This window comes from Rhincodon typus, chromosome 31 (genome assembly GCF_021869965.1).
Source record: "Rhincodon typus isolate 14 chromosome 31, sRhiTyp1.1, whole genome shotgun sequence".
NCBI classification, from domain to species: domain Eukaryota; kingdom Metazoa; phylum Chordata; class Chondrichthyes; order Orectolobiformes; family Rhincodontidae; genus Rhincodon; species Rhincodon typus.
The window spans coordinates 18,377,450-18,401,170 of record NC_063362.1 but is presented as its reverse complement, the minus strand read 5'-3'; the positions used below and the strand labels follow the sequence as shown (position 1 = coordinate 18,401,170).

At 40.6% G+C, this 23,721-nt stretch overlaps 2 protein-coding genes across 8 annotated transcripts in view; one reads left to right on the top strand and one right to left on the bottom strand.

Annotated features, from left to right (window-relative positions):
- Positions 1-23,721, top strand: part of clcn6 (chloride channel 6) — a 97,289-nt gene that overhangs the window by 6,936 nt on the left and 66,632 nt on the right. Inside the window, exons 2-3 of one of the 2 annotated variants that reach the window (XM_048614959.1) lie at positions 1,554-1,595; positions 3,960-4,056. In XM_048614959.1, coding sequence (XP_048470916.1) covers positions 3,985-4,056 — 72 coding nt within the window. In that variant the 5' untranslated portion in view covers positions 1,554-1,595; positions 3,960-3,984. The remainder of the gene's footprint in view (positions 1-1,553; positions 1,596-3,959; positions 4,057-23,721) is intronic. The other variant, XM_048614960.1, reaches the window with a different exon arrangement.
- The window catches only part of mthfr (methylenetetrahydrofolate reductase (NAD(P)H)), a 19,464-nt gene continuing 5,159 nt past the window's right edge, over positions 9,417-23,721 (bottom strand). For all 6 annotated transcript variants that reach the window (XM_048614961.1, XM_048614963.1, XM_048614964.1 and 3 more), the window contains exons 3-13: positions 22,635-22,862; positions 20,831-21,069; positions 19,717-19,827; positions 19,437-19,630; positions 18,995-19,245; positions 18,548-18,682; positions 17,852-18,032; positions 16,571-16,753; positions 16,323-16,424; positions 15,161-15,280; positions 9,417-14,718 (exon numbers count right to left, since the gene is read on the bottom strand). In XM_048614961.1, the coding sequence (XP_048470918.1) occupies positions 14,488-14,718; positions 15,161-15,280; positions 16,323-16,424; positions 16,571-16,753; positions 17,852-18,032; positions 18,548-18,682; positions 18,995-19,245; positions 19,437-19,630; positions 19,717-19,827; positions 20,831-21,069; positions 22,635-22,852 (1,965 nt within the window). In that variant the 5' untranslated portion in view covers positions 22,853-22,862 and the 3' untranslated portion in view covers positions 9,417-14,487. The remainder of the gene's footprint in view (positions 14,719-15,160; positions 15,281-16,322; positions 16,425-16,570; positions 16,754-17,851; positions 18,033-18,547; positions 18,683-18,994; positions 19,246-19,436; positions 19,631-19,716; positions 19,828-20,830; positions 21,070-22,634; positions 22,863-23,721) is intronic.

Here is a 23,721-nt window from a genome sequence, read left to right as displayed (position 1 = left end):
CAATTAGGCATCAATCAAGGAATTGCGGTATTGCAATCCTACCAAAATTCATCCACAAATGTTATTATCGTCCCTTCACTAGCACAACAACCATCTCCGGGCACATTTTACGAGAAAGGTGTCTAGAATTGTGACACATTATTGTAATGTTCATCTTTAGTTTTCTGACAGATGGGCTAGACTCAGACTTCTTGCCTTTTCAGAGCAACAGGATGATGTATGGCTGATGATAATGATATCAGCAGCACACAGTGGGTGATGCAGGCAGTATTCCATCAGATGGGAACATTGAATTAGAAACAGAAAGAGACTATGAGATTGTACCATAGAAGGTTACTCCACAGGTAATGGCCAGAGTATGATAACCTTGGTGCTCCCGCACAGTTTGCAGCAGTTAAAAGAAAATCCTGTTGCTGTTTTGTTCCCCATTTCCCAACCTCTTTCTACTCCTTAACTCATCACTTTCAAATAAAGAAATTTAAACATATCCTCAGCTGTAGTCACAATACACATAACATTACAAGTGTCTTATATACATTTCTGAACTTTGTTATGTGACGATGCTGTCATTTTAGAAAGGTTATTTTGTCCTGGGGTTCTTTTGAAGAGAGGTTGTAAAGGCAGAGGTACCAAAGTGTCTACTGAATCCGGCCTAGGTCAATAATTTAAGAGGCCTCTAGGTTCTTTTTAAAACAGAGGTAACAAAGGAATGGGATTTGCCATTTCTCCCAGATCAGGCTTTCTAGTTTTTTTTTCAGCTGTCACAGTCAGAAGCTGTTTGGGTCCCAGAAGAGTTGAAGCTTCAGTAAGTGATTCCTAACTGTGACTTTCTCTGAACTCTCTCTTAATGTTGAACGGCATGTAAGAATCTGTGTCTGACTTTGCCTTTTTGCCAAGGGGTGTGTTTATGGGATGTTGCTATATTGGAGCAATGAATTAGTAATAGGTACTGCATCTATTATTTGGTTAAGTTTTCCAATCATTAAGTTATTCTCAATTCCTCTTTCTTTTGTTTGTGTTTTAAGTATCATGTTTAAATAAATTGTGTCTTGTTTTACACTGAGTAGTTTGACCAGTTTCATCACATCTGGAACACCCACTTCACATCTACCTTTAAATTAAGAAAAGTTAGAGTCTAGGCTACCTTTGTAAAATATTTTGAGAGGTTCTGGTCTGGCCCATAACAGTTATTTATACATTATGTAGAAACTGGGTCTATTTGTTCTATTTTTACCTTACTTGAAGCAATGATGTATACATTTTGTCATTGACCTTCAGTTATCAGCGCAATATTTTGCTCCAACCCTCTCATGGGCACTGTGTATGACAAGATGGCAAGATAGAACTTTGTACATGTTACATTATCAATCAATAGGCGTTACTGAGACAGAATCCAGCATTTCATAGATACCACCGCTGTACACAATCTGTTATAGTTACCATTCACCACTGTCTGTTTGAGCTCAGCTAATATGGCATGTCAGGGATTGAGCTATGAGTGTTCTGGATAAGCTTCCAAGTTTGAATTAGTTTCCTTTTTTGTCCATTCCTAGGTCCATGCTCTCTTGGGTTAAATTTGCATATCTGCAGAAACAGTAAGTGCTAACTCTTTCTGTATTCAATGATACCACTAAGCTGTGTTTGTAACATGGAGAAATCAGTTGAGCTTATATCTGAAGTTGATTTTATTGGTGCAAAGATAGACTGAGCAAATCCTACAGAAAGCACAAATCCTGGTACAGGGAGGAAAGTGTGAAGAGGCATGTGGTGACTTCCAGAATTTCATTACTTTGTTGCTTTTCTGTAATTTTATTCATCATTCACTGATGTTCAAGATGAGATGGTTCGCTTTGATTTTTTTTGAATGGTTTGTTTGATCATAGCATCTCCTAGGTGGTACTAAATCATTGCAACCAGCATTTCCTACGATGGTCCCTGGTTTATGGTGAGTGAGCAGATTTCAATGCTCACCCAGCCATTGGAGGGTAACTATTATCAGTGGAACCCAAGCCTTATATGAGTTAGCTTCTTCACTGAACAGAAACAAGATGGGAGAAGGAGCATTAAAATGTTATTGGATTTATAGTGCAGTAATCTCTAATGATGTTTGGTATTTAATATTGAGACAGGAGGAGAAAAGAAAAGATTTGCAGCAGAAATTCTGGCAAACCAGAGAGGACATCTTACCAGTGCTCTGCTTTGTTTGCTCACTGCTGTCAATCTATGAAATGCTGGTGACTGTTACCTTTATCTGAATCATTGCTTGCAGCACAGAAGCACCTTAATGTGACCAAATGTCCATGATCTTTTCATAGATCAAGCAGTCAGATAGCATTCTGGATGTGTCCCAGAGATTTATGTTACATTTCAACAATTACTTATTTTTAAAAGCACTTAAAAGACCATAATCCAAAATGTGGGTATATAAGAATGATAAAATCTGCAAGTATTTTGGAGTTTAACTGTTAATTTTGCTGAGGGGAGCACTCTTTCACTCCATAAGTGCACAGATCATTAATTGTCTCTTCTACCCACATCAAATAAGCTGCCCTGCAGTCAGCATATTATTGTTTCTCGATTTGATTTATTGTTGTCACATGTACTCAAGTACAGTGAAAAGTTTTGTTTTGTGAGCAGAGCATGAGATCTTAGCAAACAAGGACATACAGATCATAGGGTACTTAGGCAGAGCGAGGCATACAAGGTTATGGCTGCACAAGAGGTGCACAAAGCAAGATCAATGTTTAACAAGATCAACATTATTTGAAATTTGAGAGGTCTATTCAGCAATCTAATAACAGCAGGCAAGAAGCTGTTCTTGAACCTGTTGGTACGTGTGTTCAAGCTTCTGTATCTTCTGCCTGATGGAAGAGAGCACTATCAGGGTAGGAGGGGTCTTTGATAATGTTGGTAGCCTTTCTGTGGTAACAGGAAGTCTACATGGAGTCCATGGATGGGAGGTTGGCTTCCGTGATGGTCTAGGCTGTGCACACAACTGTCTGTAGTTTCTTAAGGCCCTGGGCAGAGCAGCTGCCGTACCAAGCCGTTATGCACCCTGATAGAATGCTTTCCATGGTGCATCTGTAAAGTTGGTGAGAGTCTTAGTGGAAATGTTGAATTTCCTAAGCTGCCTGAAGAAGAAGAGGTGTTGTTGTGCCTTCTTGGCTGTTGCATGTACATGGGAGGTCAGGGACAGAATGTTGGTTATTGTCACTCCTAGGGACTTTACGCTCTCGACCCTCTCCACCTCAGATCCGTTAAAGAAGATTGGGGCTTGTCCTTCTCCTTGGGATGTAAATGTCACTGATACATCTAATGTTGACTGCCCATCCCTATTTGTGTTCAGAAAGTGGTGATTAGCTTCCTTCTTGAAATGCTATTGTCTGTATGATGTAGGTACATCCACAGTAGTGCAGGATTTAATTCAGTGGTGATGAAGGAGCAACAATATTGTTCTAAGTCTGGATGGCATGTGACTTAGAGGAAGACTTTCAGGAGATGGTGATCCTATACTTCTGCTACTAGCAGGTCTGAGGGTGACCTATGTTCATTTATTCTCCTTCTTCCTCTTCAGGGATGAAAGTATATGTTCTATGCTTGCCTCTGGTCAGCTATTGTTTGACACAGACCTTTCTCCCATCTCTCTGTTTGCAGTTTGTTAACAAGTCATGTGTAATATGGTGTTTTTTTTTACACATTCTAATGTAAGGAACATCTTTGGGAGGCAGGTGGCCATGTAGAAGTAGCTTTCAAATTTATTTCATGCCTACATGTTTGTTTAACTATTATTTAACTATCTTTGCAGTCAGGACTAGGGTGATGGGCTCCGTCTAACAGTTGATCCTTGTTCTGGTTAATGGATAAAGACAAAAGATGCCCCTTCCCTGCAGTGTTGGTTTTTGGGATACTAGTGGTTCTTTGATCAGCCTATGCTTTAGAAGCCTTTCTCTCACCCACAGTGCCAGCAAAGGCTGAGGGGAAGGCATGGCAGATGTGGCGGAGGTGAGGGTGTCACGAGCATTTGCTGCTCCGGATAAAAGGATCCGAATGTTGAAGGTAAGTACCAGAGTTAATCCACTGACCATTCTCTGTTTTAGAGCCAGGTATTGAGGGCTAATATAGTATTTGGCACTCACACTTCCGTTTTTCTGCCTGGAATCACGAGATGTTGATTGTGAGAAGCAACCCTGGCTCATTTCCCCACTCTATAGTCTAGAGATCACAGGGCAACAGTTAGAAGCAGAAACCTGGATTAATTTACCCTCCCTAACCCTGGGGATCACAAGGCAACTAATAGGAGCAGGAATCCTGGTTGGTGTCCTGTCACCCTAACATCGGGCAGTGATCAGAAATAAGACCGTAAGACCTAGGAGCAGAAATTAGGCCACTCGGCCCATTGGGTCTGCTCCGCCATTCAATCATGATAAGTTCCTCAACCCCCTTCTCCCGCTTACTCCCCGTAACCCTTGATCCCCATGATAATCAAGAACCTGTCTATCTCAGTCTTAAATGTACTCAATGACCTTGCCTCCACAGCCTTCTATGGCAGTGAATTCCATAGATTCACCACTCTCTGGCTGAAGAGGTTTCTCCTTACCTCCATCCTAAAAGGTCTTCCCTTTACTCTAAGGCGGTGTTGTTGGGTCCTAGACTCTCCTACCAATGGAAGCATCTTCCCAACACCTATTTTGTCCAGGCCATTCAGTATTCTGAAAGTTTCAATTAGATCCCCCCTCATCCTTCCAAACTCCAATGAGTATAGTCCCAGAGTCCTCAAACGTTCCTCATATGTTAAGCTTTCCATTCCTGGGGGATCATTCTTGTGAACCTCCTCTGAACCCATTCCAGGGCCAATACATCCTTCCTGAGATACGGGACCCAAAACTGCACACAATACTCCAAATGTGGCCTGACCAGAGCCTTGTAAAGCCTCAGTAGTACATCCCTGCTTTTGTATTCAAAGTCCTCTTAAAATAAATGCCAACATTGAATTTGCCTTCCTGACTACTGACTCAACCTGCAAGTTTACCTTGAGAGAATCCTGGACTAGAACTCCCAAGTCTCTTTGCACTTCAGACTTCTGAATTTTCTCCCCATTTAGAAAATAGTCCATGCTTTTATTCTTCTTACCAAAGTGCATGAGCTCACACTTTCCCACGTTGTACTCCATCTGCCACTTCTTTGCCTACTCTCCTAACCTGCCCAAATCCTTCTGCAGCCTCGCCACCTCCTCAATACTACCTGTCCCTCCACCTATCTTTGTATCATCTGCAAACTTAGCCAGAATGCCCACGGTTCCTTCATCTAGATCATTAATGTATAAAGTGAAAAGTTGTGATCCCAACACTGACCCTTGTGGAACACCACTTGTCACTGGCTGCCATCCTGAGAAAGACCCTTTTATCCCCACTCTCTGCTTTCTGCCAGACAGCCAATCTTCCATCCATGCTAGCACCCTGCCTCTAACACTGTGGACCCTTATCTTACTCAGCAGCCTCCTGTGTGGCACCTTATCAAAGGCCTTCTTGAAGTCCAGGTAGATAACATCCATTGGGTCTCCTTGATCTACCCTGCTCGTTACTTCCTCAAAGAATTCTAGCAGATTTGTCAGGCATGACCTCCCCTTGATGAAACCATGCTGACTTTGCCCTATTTTACTAATCATTTCCAAATATTCAGAAATCTCATCCTTTACAATGGACTCCAAAATCTTACCCACAACTGAGGTTAGGCTAATCAGCCTATAATTTTCCATCTTTTGCCTTACTCCCTTTTTAAACCTTTGGATGATTTCTTCTCTCTCTAAAGCTAGTTGTTGTCCCACCACTTTTTGGCTGAGATGAAACCAGTGCATTTCTTGGCTGAGTAACACTGGGTGTGTATTTACTCATTGAGCTGCTCTTTCACAGCAATTAATTGCTGATAACTTTTGCCTTCACCTCTTTGAATTTAAGTTTCACTCCTTTAAGTCCAGAGTAACTATCACCCTATGTTATACTTTTGCTCCCTTAGTTTGGAGTATGGGTCATTTTGGTTAGTGAATATATCCGCCTATGTTGGTGTCTGGTTATCTGAGCAAACAGGTTGGGTAGAAGGATTCTGGAGCTGCTGTTCAGTTTCCCAGATACAGTCCTGTATACTCCTCTCTTGGACCACTCTCTCACTTTGTATTGGCAGTGGCAACCATAAAGTAAATGGCTGTCCCCTTGAATCAGGCAAGGTGTGCTGGGACACCATTAATCATCAAATGAAGAGTTAGCATTTTCTTTTAAATTGCTTAAACTGGAAGATATAGAACATAAAACATAGAACAGTACAGCACAGTACAGGCCCTTCAGTCCACAATATTGTGCCGAACTTTTACTCTAAACCTAAGGTCTATCTAACCTCCGCCCCTACCTTATACTATCATCCATATGCCTGTCTAGTAGCTGCTTAAATGCCCCTAATGAGGCCGACTCCACTACCCTCTCCGGCAATGCATTCCACGCCCCTACCACTCTCTGAGTAAAGAACCTACTTCTGACGTCTCCCCTATATCTACCTCCACTCACTTCAAAACTATGCCCCCTCATAATAGCTACCTCCACCCTAGGAAAAAGTCTCTGGCTGTCCACTCTATCTATACCTCTGATCATTTTGTACACCTCTATCAAGTCAAGTAATATGTTGCATAATACATATGCAACATATTACACATGTAGAGTCAGAGTCATAGAGATATACAGCACAGAAACAGACCCTTTGGTCCAACTGTCCATGCCGACCAGGTATTCTAAATAAATTTAGTTCCATTTGCCAGCATTATCTCTCTAAACAATTATGTTCGCAAACCCATGCAGATGCCTTTAAATGTTGTAATTGCACCAGCCTCCACCACTTCCTTTGCCAGTAAAGTGCCACTGTTTTGATCTTTTTATTCCCAAAGCTCCAAAACAATGCAACAGCTTATAATACAGTGATTACTGCTCCTAGAATTCAAGGAAATGAACTTCAACACCAAAAATACCTCAAAAAAGCTCTTACAGCCACAATGTTTTCCCATCCTCTATCTTGGATTACCCAAAGTCCAATATATTATGATCATCAATATTGTAATAAAAACAAGCTCGGTTGTGACTTAAGCAGGGAACAATTCAGTCTCTGAAGATGTTGAGGTTTATGCTTCTACAGTATAAAGCTGATGTTCTCACATCATTGTAGGCATTTGCTGCATAAACGAACCTGATATGCATGTTTTAACCATTCCTCCAACCCCCAAAAAAAAGTTTTCCCTACCTGACACGGTTCAGCTGTTGTAAAACAGGATGGTGCACAATTACAGCAAGGGAACTTTGCAAGTATGGACTTGTGGCTTCTTTGTTTGTCAAGATGAACAGAAAGCTGAATCTAAGGATTATCAAGACCTCTGCAAGTTGTTTCAGATATGGACAAGACCTTGCATCGTCAGTGCCAAGATGCTCTTATTGGTCTTTAGATAGTTTTCTGCTCTCAATTAAGCAGTTTAATGGCTGAGCATTTCCTTACAGACAGGATAAGGAAGACCTAACATCTGACTTTTTAGTCCATTACATCCAGACCATGAGAACCATCACAAAGACCTGAATTGCAGACAGTGCCCTGTGGTCCTATTCAGGGAATGACTCATTGCACTGGGGAATCTAATGAATGGAAAAAATGTGGAATCAATTTGAAATGATAAAATTAAATGTGTGTTTTCTTCCCAGCTGTTAATGTTGATCTTTCTGTGTGGATGTAACCCATTAGTATCAATTTTTGATTTTAATGCTTTTAAATGAGTTATACTTTATGTTCTTACAAGTTAATTGTGCAAATTTCTAATTCCTGTGCTTTGGAAAATTTTGGAATTTGTATTCTTTAATTCCAGTATTTCATTCTGTGAACTATAAATAAATTATTCAGAATTGTTCAGCCTTTTGGTGATATGTTTTCCAATATATTTGATTGGGAGAGCAGCGAGTTTCAGTATTTGGCTATTTTGAGTGGTGTTACAAGACCCAGTCCGTCATACTGCAGGCCTGTATGTACACTAAAGCCATGAACAAATATAGTTAATATTTTAAGTAGACTGGCTGTCAGACATCTCTCTGGGTGCTAATCCAGGAACAAGGTTTAAACCAAGACTTCATCTGGTTTGAAACTTCTTGCTGGTGTCTCTTTGAATTCCTTTAGACATGATGATACTGTTTAGAAGATGCAGCAAAGTGAGGAGTAATTAAGGCTGATTTCTAACTGAAGGGAAAAGGAGCCTTTTATAGATTATCAGTGATTTCTGAATTTTAAGCTGCATTGGAAGGATCTACACAAAATATGGGGAATTCCCAGTTTCTTTTCTTTTTGAGGAAGGAGTCTGGTAAAAGAAAATTACTAATGCGTCTGTTACATGTTTGCCATCGATTTAAAATGTACAGTCTATATCTTAACCACATTTCCTCAGTTCTGATTCAAATCTCACTAAATTGTGATTAAAAACCTGTTCTGAAATATCAACTTGTCCTCTTTGGATACAGATTAACGTATCCAACATTTTGCTTTAAAATCTCCATGCTTTTTTGGAACAGAACTTGTGCTGACATCAGAGTTTTCTGTTGAATATAGAGTAGGCTGGTTATGGTAAAGAACAGATTTGGTTACAGCTGGTGTTGCTGGAATTCATTCCGGAGACCAGTCTGGCATTACAGCTGTGCAAAGTATCTATTTATTTCATGAACTCAGTGCACTTGCTTGTTGGCTGAAACTACAGTGTGTGATTCATGTCCCCTAACATCAATTAGTTTCTACAACAACAAATTGTATGGATACCAGGATGTTCCAAAGAGCTAATGAACACTAATGAAAACAAAATAGAATGGTGAAAAGATGCAGGAAAATGAAAGAGGCAGGAATGTTAGCTGTATCTTGGGGAACGGCACCTCAGGTAGCAGCCAATGCACTTTTAACCAAGCTGCGCAACATTCTGAATCTAATGAATAGTGATGCATGGCACCTACCAACATGTCTTGATACTCTATACAATAGAGGCAATCATGACAGCACAATATTCCACCAGTGCATTATCACTAATTAGTGGCTCTTTCACCTCTATATCATAAGGTTCTGAGTTCAAGTCCTATTTCAGGACTGGAGCATGAAAATCAAAGCTGGAACCACACTGCAGTACTCTAGGAGTGCAGTACTATTAGAGGTATAGATTTATAATATTTCATATAAAAGGCAAGTTTTAATCTGTCTGTGTCAGTGGCATAAAAGACCCCTTGGCACTGTATCAAAGAAAAGCAGGGGCATTAACTGCAATAATATTGGCTGTCATGTTACAACAGTGGCAACACTTCAAATGGTTTTAAAGCACTTGGCGATGTCCCTTGGTTATGAAAAGCTTTGTTTAAATGCAGACCTGTCTTTCATTATATGTGAAATTTATTGCACTTAAAATAATGAGTAGCATTACATTTGAGACACCAGAACCTGGCAAATGTTACATACTGTATCACTGATCTGGTGATATTTTACACAGAACCTAGTTTAATAGTGGCCCTGGCAATATTGTTAAATTCATCATCAACCAAACCACAACAACAGATAATGTTGAAAGCAAATTTAGACTAAAGCAGAAATAATTTTATAGGCTTAAATAAACAATCATGTCTGTGAGAAGGTACGATATAGGGACATATGAAATACAAACAAGAGGCGGCTATGGCGGCTATTCAACCCTTGTACACGCTCTGTCATTCAACTAGATCTTGGCTCATCTTCAACCTCAATAGCATTTTTCTGGACTATCCACATATTCTTGAAGGAACATAACTCTTTAGGATAAAGAGCTAATGAAGGATTTCCCAGAGCAGATTTTGGTATCACACAAAAGGCTACCAACCAAAGACAATTCTTGTGGATTGGTGGCAAATAGTAAAAAGAAAATTAGTATTGGCAAGTGGCCCATGGTGGACTCAAATCACTAGTGGAAGCCTCCAGGGATTAATCCTGGATCTGTTGATCTTCATCTTTAGCAATGCCTTCGTACAAAATCATCAGGAACTATTAGCAACCTATGACTGAAATGTACAGATGCCATGAAATAAACAGAATGCAGGTAGACCTTGATGGAACAGTTGGGAAGGTTTGGGAGACAGTGGTAATAGAATTGTATCTTCTAGATGTCTTTTAGCTAAGTGGTGGCCGTGATGCATGTGGATTGTGGCTCTTTTGACATGTGTACATCATGCCTGATCTTGCAGCTGTTCCCTCAATCCAAAGGTGATGTCTACTCAGGACTGAGAATTTCCTTGTACAGGTTGTGTACTTGCTGTGCACGATATTAGTTACTGAAAATCAGGATACATTGTAAGGACAATTAAAGATTAAAACAAGAAACAGGCTCCTGTCTTGGTTGGAGCACATCCAGGAGTGTGTGTTCCACATGCAGGGTTATAGGGAACGAGTAGGAGATTAGCACGAAGTTAAAATGCTGAGAAAGTCGTGCAGACATGATGGTCCAAATGGTGACCTCCTGCACCACAACTATTCTGTGAATTTTGGTCCCTTCATATGGTGACGTACAAGCTTTGGAAAAGAACCGAGGAGGCTTCTAAGAGTGGAAGTTGAAAAGCTCTCAGTTACCAAGATAGAACTGACAGCAGAGGCTGTGGCATTTTAAACAAACTTTGATTTCAGACCTTTCAATGAGCTCAATAAGCATTACTAAAGCCCAAATACACAAGTTAATTAGGCACAAAGCTAGGTCAGGTCTGACACGGTCAACCTGCATATGACATGAGAATTTTTGCCGCATGCATTCAGGGGAGAAATGGATGAGCTAAGAATAGTTTTTCTATATTTGGCTAAATTACTGGAATTGGAATTCAATCAGAATAATGGAGTTTTACCAAAACTGGCCTTAACTTATTACAGGACTTTTTTTCCCTTTCCCAGGAGATTATATGGGTGACATCTGATGGTCATTGAACTAGCCAGCATAGGGCAGACTTGAATGGGCTCTTGAAGCATAGTCGTAGCATCCCTGCCTCTGAGCCAAAAAGCCCAGGTTCAAGTCACACCTGTTCCAGAGGTGTGTACCAACATTTCTGCACAGATTGATTAAAAATATCTAGGGTACACTTGAAGCATCTCTTAGAAAAATATCTACAAATCTGAAATTGAAAGCTGGTATCAGTTTAGGTCATCATGGAATTATTGGAGTGTTGGAGAAACAAATAGGGCAGAATTGAAGGGTTCTCATGCAGTAGTGTCATAGAGCCCTTCCTCTGGGCCAGGAGAGCCAGATTCAAGGCCCACCCGCTCTATAAGTGCGTAATAACATCTCTGATAAAGTGGATTTGAAAACATCTAGCACAGACTTGGTAGATCAGCTCAGATTTTTTTCATATATTCATAAGTTAATGGAGTTGTGTTATTATGAGCCAACAATACAGAAATACCTTCAAGGCACCCTGAAATGAGGTGCACTGTAGCAGTGGATGCTTGTAATGTTGCAGGCACCATATTTCAGCCGGTAGTAGATAATCTGCAGATTATGGCTCTGAGAGGGTGAGGGAGTGTTTGCATGACTGTACGGTGTGTATAGAAAATTGTGGCCAAGGTGCTGTGGTGTCATGCACTTTGACATACATGTCATCTGAAACTTCTGGGTAGTGATTATGGATGCTCTAACTTTATTTCCATCACATGGCTCACGAGGAACCCATATGTGTTGGAACGATTTATAAGTTAATTCTCAGTCTTTTTGGCTGGGTTGTGAACACACCTTGTTTGACTATCAAGTTCTCTAGTAGAACTCAAACTGGGAATTTCTGACTCAGAGTCAAGAACGAGACCATATCTACATGAAGCAACTTAACAGATTAGTAGATTGTCTTCTGTCTATTTTTACATGTGCTTCTACAAAGCTTTGATCAATTAAAAGATAAGATAAAGTATGAATATTGTACAAAATGTGTCTAACACTGTTCAGTGCTTTGTTTTTAAGAATTACAAATGAAAAAATACTGTGGCTGCCTGAACTTTCACACACTAATCCTCCACATTCTGCACCTCCCCCACCCCACATCTGTTCAATGGTGGCGTGGATATTTAAAACTTGACCTTATTAATGATCCTAAAAACAATTTGTGTTGTAGCAGAACTCCTTCCGTGAACTCCCTGCTGTCTATAAAAAGCTATAAGCACTAAATGTCACAAAATATGTTCATCCCATGTAGAATATCTGCTCGAAATAAAACCCCAGTTCATGCTTTAAACAAGTAGAAATCTATTCAGCAACAACCTGCTAATTCCTGGTGCTAGGGTTTCCTACCACTAAAGTCTCAGGAACTTAGTATAGTTCATAGCATGACAAAGAATTTACATGTACATAGCATCTTTAGGACTTCCCAAAGGACTTTAAATCAATCTTTTACTTCAGAAAACAATGTATTCACTGTTGGAACTTAAGGAAACTTGACAAATACCAGACTTGAGCAGTTGTAATTCGTGGATTAAAAGGGACAGTAACAACAAGGAAACAAACTTGGCTGAGAGGGGTAACAAAGATAAACGGTAAATGGATGTTTTTCAGGCTGGAGGAAGATTTCTAATGGATTTCCTCATTCATTCATGACCTAGGATACAACTTTCCCCTCCCTGGCGGTAGCAAAGGTGCTGGTGAGAAAAGCAAATAATTGGGCAAGTTGGTCCAGGATAGATACCTTCTTCTTGCCATGTCAGCGGTTAAGAGTTTAGGAAGAAGACCAATTGGGGGGGGGTTCTTTTTGACTCAGCAGCAGGAAAAGTACTTTTGGTTAATTACAGTACTGTAGGCTTTGTTAATTGGGGCTTAAAGTAAAACATCAAAGGATGTTGCATTAAACTTGCATTAGACACACCTTGACTTCAACTGGAGTACTGAGTGTCACACTAGGACAGATATAAAGGGCATTTGAAGAGATTGCAGAGAAGATTCTGGCAAAATGATTCCAGGGATGATAGATTGGAGAAGGTGGAGAAGAAATCTGGTAGAGGTATTCAAAACCATGAGTCTGGACAAAGCCTTCAAAGAGGAACAAGACTGTTGCCAAAACACTAACAGTCTGTAGGGTTACAAGAGAATGACACCAACTGAAATGTTCATTTGGGAAGAAGGTGCAGACACCGTGGTCTGAATGACCTGCTGCACCACAATAATTTTGTGTTTCTGAAGTCTGCAAGTTCATGCTTTAAAGAAGAGTGCCATTGCTGAGACAAGCAGACACTTTGTAATTGCTTTGAAGATTTGATCATTCCACAGCCAGAAAACAGACTGCTTTCACGTCCAACCACTTATAGTATGGCTTTCTCTGATGTACAGCATGGGCTTCAGGAAGCCAGACTCTGCAATTCCCAGAGCTGCTCACAGTTGCCATTGTCACAGCACAAGCTTATGGTCATATTTTTGCAGACTGTCACAATAGATCTTTATGAAGTTTCAGCTTCCAGCAATGTACTTATTTGCAACAATACTGAACACTAAATTTCGCAGTTCAAGCTTGGTGCTAACTTTTGTTAAGACTGATTCCTAAACTTAGCTTAAATCAGGATTAGGAGTGCTATTTAAACAAATGGATATTTACAAAAGCAATACATTGTTGCTGCAAAAAAAAACATATTTTCTAGTTCTACTTCATTTTATAGAGTTTAAAAACAGGAGTCAGAACTATCAAGGTGAATAACAGCTAGAGTCAGTTGTTCTCCAGATTGTGCAAATCATAAACTATATAAAGGTTTAAGCCACTTTGTTGTTCACCCCTGGCACCAGCCTGGTATGATGAGACATCAGCATCAAATCAGATTCATTTAATGTGATGAATGGAGGTGGGCTAGGATTGGTGAACATCATTCCATTATCCAGGAAACCTGCCCCAGCTGCTTATGTCAGCTGCTCATTCCTGATCCCTTTTTCCTTTGGAGTGAAATAATTTCTCATGAACAGTATTTCTTTATGAAGCCTAGTATGTCAGTGACTGCCTAGTACAGGGAAGATACAGACTGGTGAGTACACATGGGCGTGCTATTTCCGGTCTGGTTAGTCTGCTGTATGTTAGACAGCACACTTCTGGATATGGAGTAAAGAAAGAGAGTTTCAGAAGTGACACCCCTTTCTCTGTCTGGTCCTATGATTCATTATCATCTCTACGTGAATAACAGTCGTTTGATACGTTTTCAGATTCAAACACTGCCCCATCAAACCATAAGAATGCAGAGAAATAGTAAACGGAATCTCCACATTAACCTGAACCATGACCTCACTCAACCCAGTGCTTGCACACACAGAGCTGCGAAAATATTGCAGTAGTCACAGCAAACAGAGTCAAACACTACAGTAAAAGTCCATTCCACTAGGAGAACAATTCTGACTAGTACATGGGAGATTGGGTGAGGTATTCTCCCTAAACAAAGTCTAGTTGTCAGTTAGTCATCCTGCACAATGCCATTTCACGGTTCCACAGGCACATCACAAGTCGTTGTCCCACAAGTGTTTTCAGATGCTTTTAACTTGAAGAGATCATCAACAACCTGCCACAGACAATTTTCAAATGGAAAATCATTGTCCACGAGATTGACCAGATAATAGTTGTCATGGATGTCCTGAACTATCTGTCGAGAGGGAGATCCTGCTGGGTACAATTTGGCCCATCGTTCAATCCACAGGGCAAAGGCTTCATCCTGAGAACAAAGCAAAGCATTACCAAGTCTGCAGACTACTTTCCACTACACCCAAACACGCACTGCATCCCTCATTCCCCACATAGACATCTCCCTCCAGTCTACTCGTACACTTCTGCCCCACATTGTAGAGAAAAAAATATACTTGTGCCTTTTATCCTATGTGAGGTAGGGGATTAATGCAAGAAATTCTATTGTTGATTATTTGAATAAAAAAGGGGGCTATACCAAGTCTTTGAATAGTCATCCACTCAAAGTAGCAGTAGAAATCCCAAGAAATATTTTGAGAGCTGCCACACTTACAAGTGGGCAGATTGAGGATCAGTGTTCAGATTCATTGCCGAGGAAAGATATAGAATAGTTAAAAATACATCCACAATCACCTAACAAAGCAACCTAGCAGATTATAGTATTTTATTCCTGACAAGATTTGATCCATTACCTTCCAGTACATGAAGCTGACAGGATCAACCACTGTTGGTTGAATTATCTCACGTCCAGGGAAAATCCCCCATGTGACTGCAATTGGCTGCAGATCAAAGGCATTATTTATGTTTTCACCCTGCAACATTAGAAAAGTTTCAATTTTAGCTTATGAAAGTGCTGAAAATGACTACAATGTCCCAGTTTTCCCATTTCTGTTGAATACAAAGTCAGTTCAATTTCTCAGATGTTGTAATGTGGAATCCGTTACATTCCATAAAGTAAGTTGTGGTCAATTTGGTCTCCTTGGTAAATGTTACACTGCAGACTCCAAAAGAGCTCTTCTCCATAATCCTTGTATCATGTCCAAGCAAAAGTGGTTGGAGGAAGCTGTCAGCCTCCAATACTGGGTTGAGTGACTCTACAACTGATTATTTACAGTTATTACCCAAGTGGCAGTCTAGAGGGTTGATCACGTCATTCTGCACTGCAATCATAATCAAGTTATTGTGGACTCCCTGAAATTTTGCCATGTGAGAATGTAGAAGACAGCAAAGGCTTACATAAAGGTTTTTTCCATCGGAGCCGATGTCTACTGAAGCTGCAGGATTGTGAACATTGAGGAGAGATTGTGCTATGCTGCAGCATTTCACTGCTGATGCACCCTGGGATATACCCGAAGTGAGAGCTCTACCCTGGTCACACCTTGTGATATCCCTATCACTCTGGTTTCCACTGCAGAGGAGCACAGTTCAAAATGAACAGTTACATGTAACTAAGGAAATGTGCTAGTGGACTTGTCCACTGCAGTTAGCAAAGATTGTTATGCTGCTATATAGTCAAATGAGGATAGGAAGTATTGCCACAAAGGCAACATCTTTTTCAATATAGGATGGATCTATGTCAGCTTGTAGCCAATGAACTCAAATATTGAGTATATCTATGCTCTCTCTAGGCCCAGAGCTAGAAAGTTCCTGCTTAGTTTCCTGATTAAAGGTATCAGTAAAGCCTTAATAACCTGCAAATGAATGAGAAATGAATGAACAGTCTATAGATGGATCAGGGTTGGGGGGGGGGCGGGGGTGGTGGAACTCTTCAGTTTTCTTCTTAAAGTAACAATTATTAAGTTATATCCTTTACTGCAAAACTTGTGGCGCCACCCATAACTATTTTGTCCTTACCTTCACATTTACGATCTGGTAGTTCACTCGTGTTTTGTAATTCTTTAGAACTTTAAGTAGAGTAGGTATATTTTCAGAGGAGGTAAAAAACTCAAGGTAAGCCTGTAGAATGAAAAGTAGGATTGAGCTGCAGAGTAAAGACATAAGTTTACTCAGAGCCTCTTTTCATTTGCCCTGGATTCCAAACTAGCAATTTCTAAACTAATAGTAGCATACCTTTACTCTCCTAATATTCTCTTTACACATACCTTCTGAAAAACAAAGCCTCCCTCTGGTCCCCAGCCCACAATGGGGTCAGTTGATGGTCGAGCATTGATGTTAGGCTGGGAGTTTATTGTGAGAATTCCCAACTGATTCACTTTCTCCAGTTCTTCTTTCATCAGAGATGTTTCTAGTGCCAAAGGTTCATCATTCCAGGGTAGACAGGTCACCTGAGAATACACAAACCTGAAGTCACAAAGAGTTCCTTTCTTATTATTCTTTCATGGGATATGGGCACTGCTGGCAGGCCAGCATTAATTGACCATCCCTGCTGTATACTATATATTATCACTGCTGTATACTGATGAACTCTGCATTGGGTAACAAAAAAAAAAAATCACTCTAGAAACAAAAACAGAAATTACTGAAGAAACTCAGCAGGTCTGCCAGCATCTGTAGAAAGAAAGCAAAGTCAACGTTTCAATCCCAGTGACCTTCATTAGAACAACTAGAAAAGGTGGTATACGTACTGAAGGCAGGGGGTAAACGGGTGAGAGGGCAAGAAAGTCAGTTGGGCAGATGGCATGCCAGGGAGAAAGAAGTGCTGCTAATGGGTACCATAAATATGTGAAAATGGGTACAATAAATACATGAAAATGGGGTGGCTGTGCTGAAAGCAGCTCATGTAATCATGAGGCCTAGGCTGTGGGGGTGGCCAAAGGGTGGTGTTCAGGCCCTAAACCTACTGAGCTCGATATTGAATTCTGAAGGTTGCCAGGTCTCCAAGCAGTAAATGAGATGCTGTTCTTCAAGCTTGCACTGAGCCTTGCTGGAGCACTGCAGCAAGCGCAAGGCAGAAAGGTTGACCAGGGAACATGGTGGTGTGTTGACGTGGCAGGCAACTGTTAACACCAGGTTCTGTTCGTTAAATTGTGCAGTTGTCTGAAATACTGACCAGTTCAATGATGTGAAAATAAGGTATAAACCCCAAGGCTTGCAGTCTTGGACTTTGACAACTCCATATGTATAATATAAAAACAGCAAGAGTGCATGAAAACTGAAACATCCTGACAATTTTCAGCGAAGCCACCAATTTAAAAAAAGTTGAAAATTAGAAGCCTCAAAACTCCATTATCCTCTAATTTCATCTGGTAGCAGCTTGTGTAAACAATTAGGAGAGTAAGAAATTAGTATGAAATGACATTAAGTTAATGTTAAATTTCCATAAACTACTACTAAATTTAAAACTCAACTCTTATGAATTAGTTACAATAAATACGAGAGCAATTTCTTAACAATAGTTTGATTTGATCACAGCAGTCCATTACCTTTACCCCACGGCTGTTGGATTCCCCAGTGATATAGGCTGTGAAAACATCAAAGACACTTTTCTCGTCTACTAGCTCCTCCCCCCACATCTTCAGCAGCTCCTCTTTGGTGCAGTCATTCTTTAGATAGAAGAGATAATAATCATTCAGCTCGCCAAATGCAGGAGATGATGAGTTTCCCCTAAAACAACAAATATAAAAATCACACAATATAGGCACCAGCTTGTCCTCGGTGGCCTTGCCATAATTGTTCAATTTACATGTTATCTATAGTTACTTTCTACATATTGTTTGCCTTCTTTAGGGAAGCAGAAAATTAAATAAACTCTCATGTTGCTGTTGGTAATATTTTACTGTATAGACCCAGTGCACAAGAGAAAATAAACCACAGTTTAGCTCATTTCGTATTAAAATATTCCAGATTCATCCCAGCACTTCAATCTGATGTTACATAGCTCAAACTCTCACTCCAGACATCATTAAGTTTGGAAGGACTGAATTGAGAATTATACTTCTAGGTGTTTTTCCACAATTGAGGTGGATTTCATACACTATACGCTAACAAAGCTCAACTGCCAGCATGAGTGTCAGGCCAAATATTTACAATAGTAATTTTACTCGTGATTAATTGTTGAGATATGGCACCTTAACACAATTGTTCACAGTCTTAAACGATCATGATTTAAATGATTGTACCATCTTCCATTGGGAAATTCATCCCAATCCTGAGTTCTGTAGATGTAACTCTTCTGCCTTGAAGCCCAGAATATTGGACGAACATCCTCAACCTTTCGCTTTGGATTGGCACTGGTAATCCACGGCAAGGCACGCCTGAAGGAAGGTGGGGAAAGAGAAAGTTAAGGTGTTGAACACACCTGCTCCCATGACAACGTACTGAAAAAAAACAGACAGAGCTAGGATACATTCAAACAGCTGATACTGGACTCAAGAGCACAATAACATTAGCTATGCTGTACCCTCTCCCTTTTCTGAAATTGAAGTCATGTCATGTACTAGAACACAAATTAATGAATAAACAAAGGGAAGGGCAGGTACATCCAGAATTTGGCTAGTATCATTACATTTCTTCTAATCCAAGTCAAGTGAACTGAAGTGTTATTTATCTTATCTAGTCAAACCTACCTAGGGTCCTCACTCCATAGCCGCAGTCGTTTCAGAATCTCCACAGTTGCCACCTCTCGATTCAGGGTATAGAAATGGAGCCCTGGCACCAAACCTGATTCCAACAGAACCTTGCACATGTCAGTGGCCAAGTCAATACCATAATTCCTAATGGCATCATCATTATCTTTGACTGGTTCAATTACATCTTTGATTTCCTGTGGCACTTGGAGCTTGGAGAGCTTGACCAGCTGTCGCAATGAGTGATAACCCTGCCACAGGATAAGGGGAAGATGGGAATGAGATCAATAATCTGAATTGTACCAATTTACGGAGTGGGAAAGAAAAAGTTGCACTCCTGCAGGAAACGTGAAATTATTGCTTAATGTAAGGCCTATGCCATAAGATATGTCAAATTCTTACCTGGAATCCTGGATGCCTCCAGGCCTCTGTTTGTACATACCTGAATGGGGAAGATTCCTGGCAGAATAGGACAAGTAATTCCCATTGCACGACAGTCCTTGAAAAATGTAATGAAGGTTTCAGGTTTGAAGAAGAGTTGGGTGATAATAAAGTCTGCACCAGCATCTACCTTTGCCTTCAGGTGTATGAGGTCATCCTCATAACTGTTGCATTCTGGGTGCCCTGTTGGGTAACCTGCAAGGAAGTAACATTTAAGTCAACCTGGTTTAAAGTAAAGAGAACGGAACACTAAGAAACTTGGTGTGCAAAATTGAAATTACCAGCAACACAGATATCAAAGTAATCATGGAACTCAGAGCGAATATGCTTGACCAAATCACTGGCGTAATTGAAACCTTTTTCTTCAATCTTCCACTCATCACCCATGGGATCTGCAGACAAACAAATTCTGTTAAAGGCCTATACATTCCATCAAACCATTGAACAACAACCACTTTCTATCATCTCACTCTGGTCTCCCTGGCCTTATTTTGACTAGTGAAGTGTAGAAAAGATTGGATAATTTGAATGTTGCATACTGTGGGGCAGCAAGTTGAGAATGGGGGAGGTTTATAGTTTCTTCCTTATCTCTGTACCCAACCGTCTTTTACTATGATGTTATATACAGCAAGGTGAGTGTACTTCAGGTCATTGGTGGGGTAGGGGCAAACTATGCATCTTTGCCCCCTCTCTCCCATGTTATTTAAGACATCTATTCAGACATAACAGGACATCCTCTGGAAAATCTGACAGAGCAGTGGCATGAACTACCCAAGCTGTCATAAATGTTACTGTTCCTTAATCTTTGCTTTGCCTTGTTTGAAAAGTTATTGGTATTTTTCAAAGATCCATCTTGGTATTGTCTCATTGGTGAATACAACCTGAATCAGAACACTTAGTGCTAAAACACTATGAGCAATCCAAGATATAGAAATTAATTGAATGATTTTCTAGCTGGCCAGAGTTGCTTGCTGGTTTTGATGGGAAATCTTTGAGCTCAGTGTTAAACAAAATAAATTTTCCATATTCACAAGGCTGTTAAGCAAATTTGGGACAACTGGTAGCATAGTACCTGTTGGGAGCATGTACCTATTGAACCCAAGGCAGCTCAGTAGGAAAACAACTTCAGGTTTAAACTTTGAGTTCTTCATAGCTCGAGGCATGTTGCTAATAAAAACAAAATATTTGGGTGATCTTGCAATATATGAAACTGAACTTGCTGGATAGTCTTCTCTTCTGTGTGTATACACTATAAATGTTAGAACTAAGGTCGGCGATAGGGTGGTGTGAATTCACTCACATGAGTTCAGGAAATCAACCAAAAACATCTCTAATGTAGGAAGAGAAAAGCATAAAGTGAACAGACGTGAAGCAGAACACTGGTCAATATCTCACCACCACGGAGTGCAAGTACATTCTTCAGACCCAGATTCCGAGCCTTGTGTAGGTGCTGAGATAGCTGATCCTTGGTTTGGTTACAACAGGTTATGTGCAGCAATGTCTCCAGACCACAGTAATTTACTGCTGTACTAGCTATCATCATAGAGGAAGTCTCTTTGTCAGAACCGGGGTCCCCAGCAGGATGCCAGGTTACATCAATGAAGAGTGGTCCACCAACAGCCATATGATCAAACCTAATCCAAACAAAGGCCATGGTCAGCAGATTGTAACAAGACATCTCAAAGTACAAATGATCAAGTCCCAAGTTTGGATTCTCCACTGATCCATTAAGTTTAAACAGGAAGTCATACAAATGATGCATCATTGCTGTAACCAATTTGTATCAGAGTTAGGGCAGAATACCGCAGTTGGCTTCAGTATCCGGGTTAGGGAGGAATCAAGAGAAAACGCTCCCAACTCTACTTCAGCAACTAAGGGTGAGCTCCAGTTTTATCTGTGACATCCCCACCAATACATGTGTGAAGTTTGTAATCCGATAAAAGAAAGAACAACATATAATGAAGCAAGAGCCATCACTCAAGAAAAGCCACATTGGAACTGGGTCTAGGCTGGGTCGTTACTTTCAGCAGAGGGACTTTTGATTGGAGATAAAAGAAAACCTAAAACATGTCTTCAAGATGTTAAACTAGCCACGACCACAGCACATGACAGGTTTGGACATTCTGATTAAACCAGGTGGCCATTTGTGTTTGGTCCATTATGGAAAGAAACAGAAGTTGAAACCAAATGAGTCTCATTCTGACATTTAAGTTGATTCTGTCCACACTTATTTGAGGACATCAGTGTTCTTTCTGAAACATTCCACCGTATATCTCCAACCTTACAGCTTTTCCTTTGTGTTGCGTATCTCTATGGCTGACGAACTTATGTTTCAGCTTTGGTTGTTCCACTCCACCTAGTATCATGCAGACTGATTGTCTGTCTGGATATTTGCATTGGGAGGAGTATTGGTCACCAACTAGTGATAGTCGGCCAGTCCTGGCTGCTCCAATGAGGCAGCCACTCCAGCACCACCACAGGCTGCACCACAGTAAACCTGCTCCAGAATTAACAGTTCATCATTTCATGAGTGATGCTTTTGACAGTGTGTCTATATAATAATCCAGTTAGATAGGCAAATTCAAATCCATGACCACTTCCATCTAGAAGGACCAGGGCAACGGATAAATGGGAACACCACCACCTGCACCATTCCCCTCCAAGCCGATCAGCATCCATACTTAGAAATATATCACCATTCCTCAGTGTTGCTGGGTTACTGAACCAGTGGAAAACCGTGGAATTCTCTCCCTAATGGCATTGTGGGTCTACCGGTATGAATTGCAGCAACTTTAAGGCATCTCACTTCCACCTTCTCAAAGGCAACTTGGGATGGGTGATAAATGCTGGACCAGCCAGTGAAGCCCACATCCTGTGAATGATTTAAAAAAAAAAATACTGCTGTTCCCAGCAAACAAAAACAGGCATATACAAGTAACAGGGTAGGGTTCCATTTACTTCCAAGTAAGGCTAGGTTTATAGAGATTAGCCAATACCCAATGACAGAACAATGCAAGATCCAGTTTGGGAGAATGTCTACTTTGTAAATTATCTTCTCACTTCCTCCCCTCCACTTTAAGATGCTGGTTAATTCCTCGCGCAATCCAATTTACCCAGTCACAGAACCCAACAACTCCACCATTGCACACAGCTTCTGTACACCCAGCCATTGATTGCTGCTCTGTGCCAGAAGGCTCACCTGGAGATCAGATTAACAGCACCACTTGAAGTTCGAGGAGGGAAGAACTCCAAGGAGAACCATTTGTCTCCTGATTCAATACGTCGACGCATCTTTTCGTGGAGTCGGTCAGAGTCAGGGCCAGGAGTTGAACTGCGTGAACTTCCTTGGGAGCCATCACTAGGATTATAGTCTGATTTGAACACCTGTTGTTTGTCACTTTGCTCTTTATTCACCATTACTAGTTACCTGCAAGAAAAAAGTTCCAGCCTTTAAATAAATTGGAGCTACAGATTCCACACCCAAAACACCATATTAGGAACTAGCACCCAAGCCCAGCAAGTTCTATGATTGTGACCACTGTATTTGGAAATGACCAAGATTCTCTCCCTTTGTCTCCATAATCTTTGTTTGGACATGTGTCAGTAATGAATTTATTCAGGAGATGGGTGAACCAGACCTATTACCTCCATAACATTCAAATTGGACACAAACTAAGATTTAGTGAGACAGAATTTAAGCTCCCAATGTGTGTAGGAAATAGTTTTGGTTATTGTTGACTAGTTGAGAAGACAAATTATTTTCAACAGTTGGTTTCAAGAAATGTAGTTGAGGCCACCTTCCTAGTAGATGCTCATTAAATCCTTTTCCTGTTGAGAGTTGGACTTGTACCACTACTGAACATTCAGTTCTCTTTAAACTTAGAATGTCTACATGCACGTAGACCTGACTTGGTCATCAGAATGCCCCACAGTACTTCATAACTCATCTATTTAAAAGGCAAAATCCCATAAAAGAACAACTAACTGATTGCTTCCCCCCCTCCTGTATTGTAGACTGGGGGAAGCGGCTGTCAAATTTCACATCTCATGTTGATCTTGTTTTTTGCACACTTTCTTTGCCAAAGCTATCTCATGTCCCCTGTTTGACCTCCTGATTTCCTTCTTAACTATACTCCTACTGCTTTTATACTCTTCCAGGGAATCACTCCATTTCTGCTGTCTATACCTGCCACATGCTTCCTTCTTATTCTTGACCAAAACCTCAATTTCTCTAGTCATCAAGTATTCCCTACATCTACCAGCCTTACCCTTCATCATAACAGGAA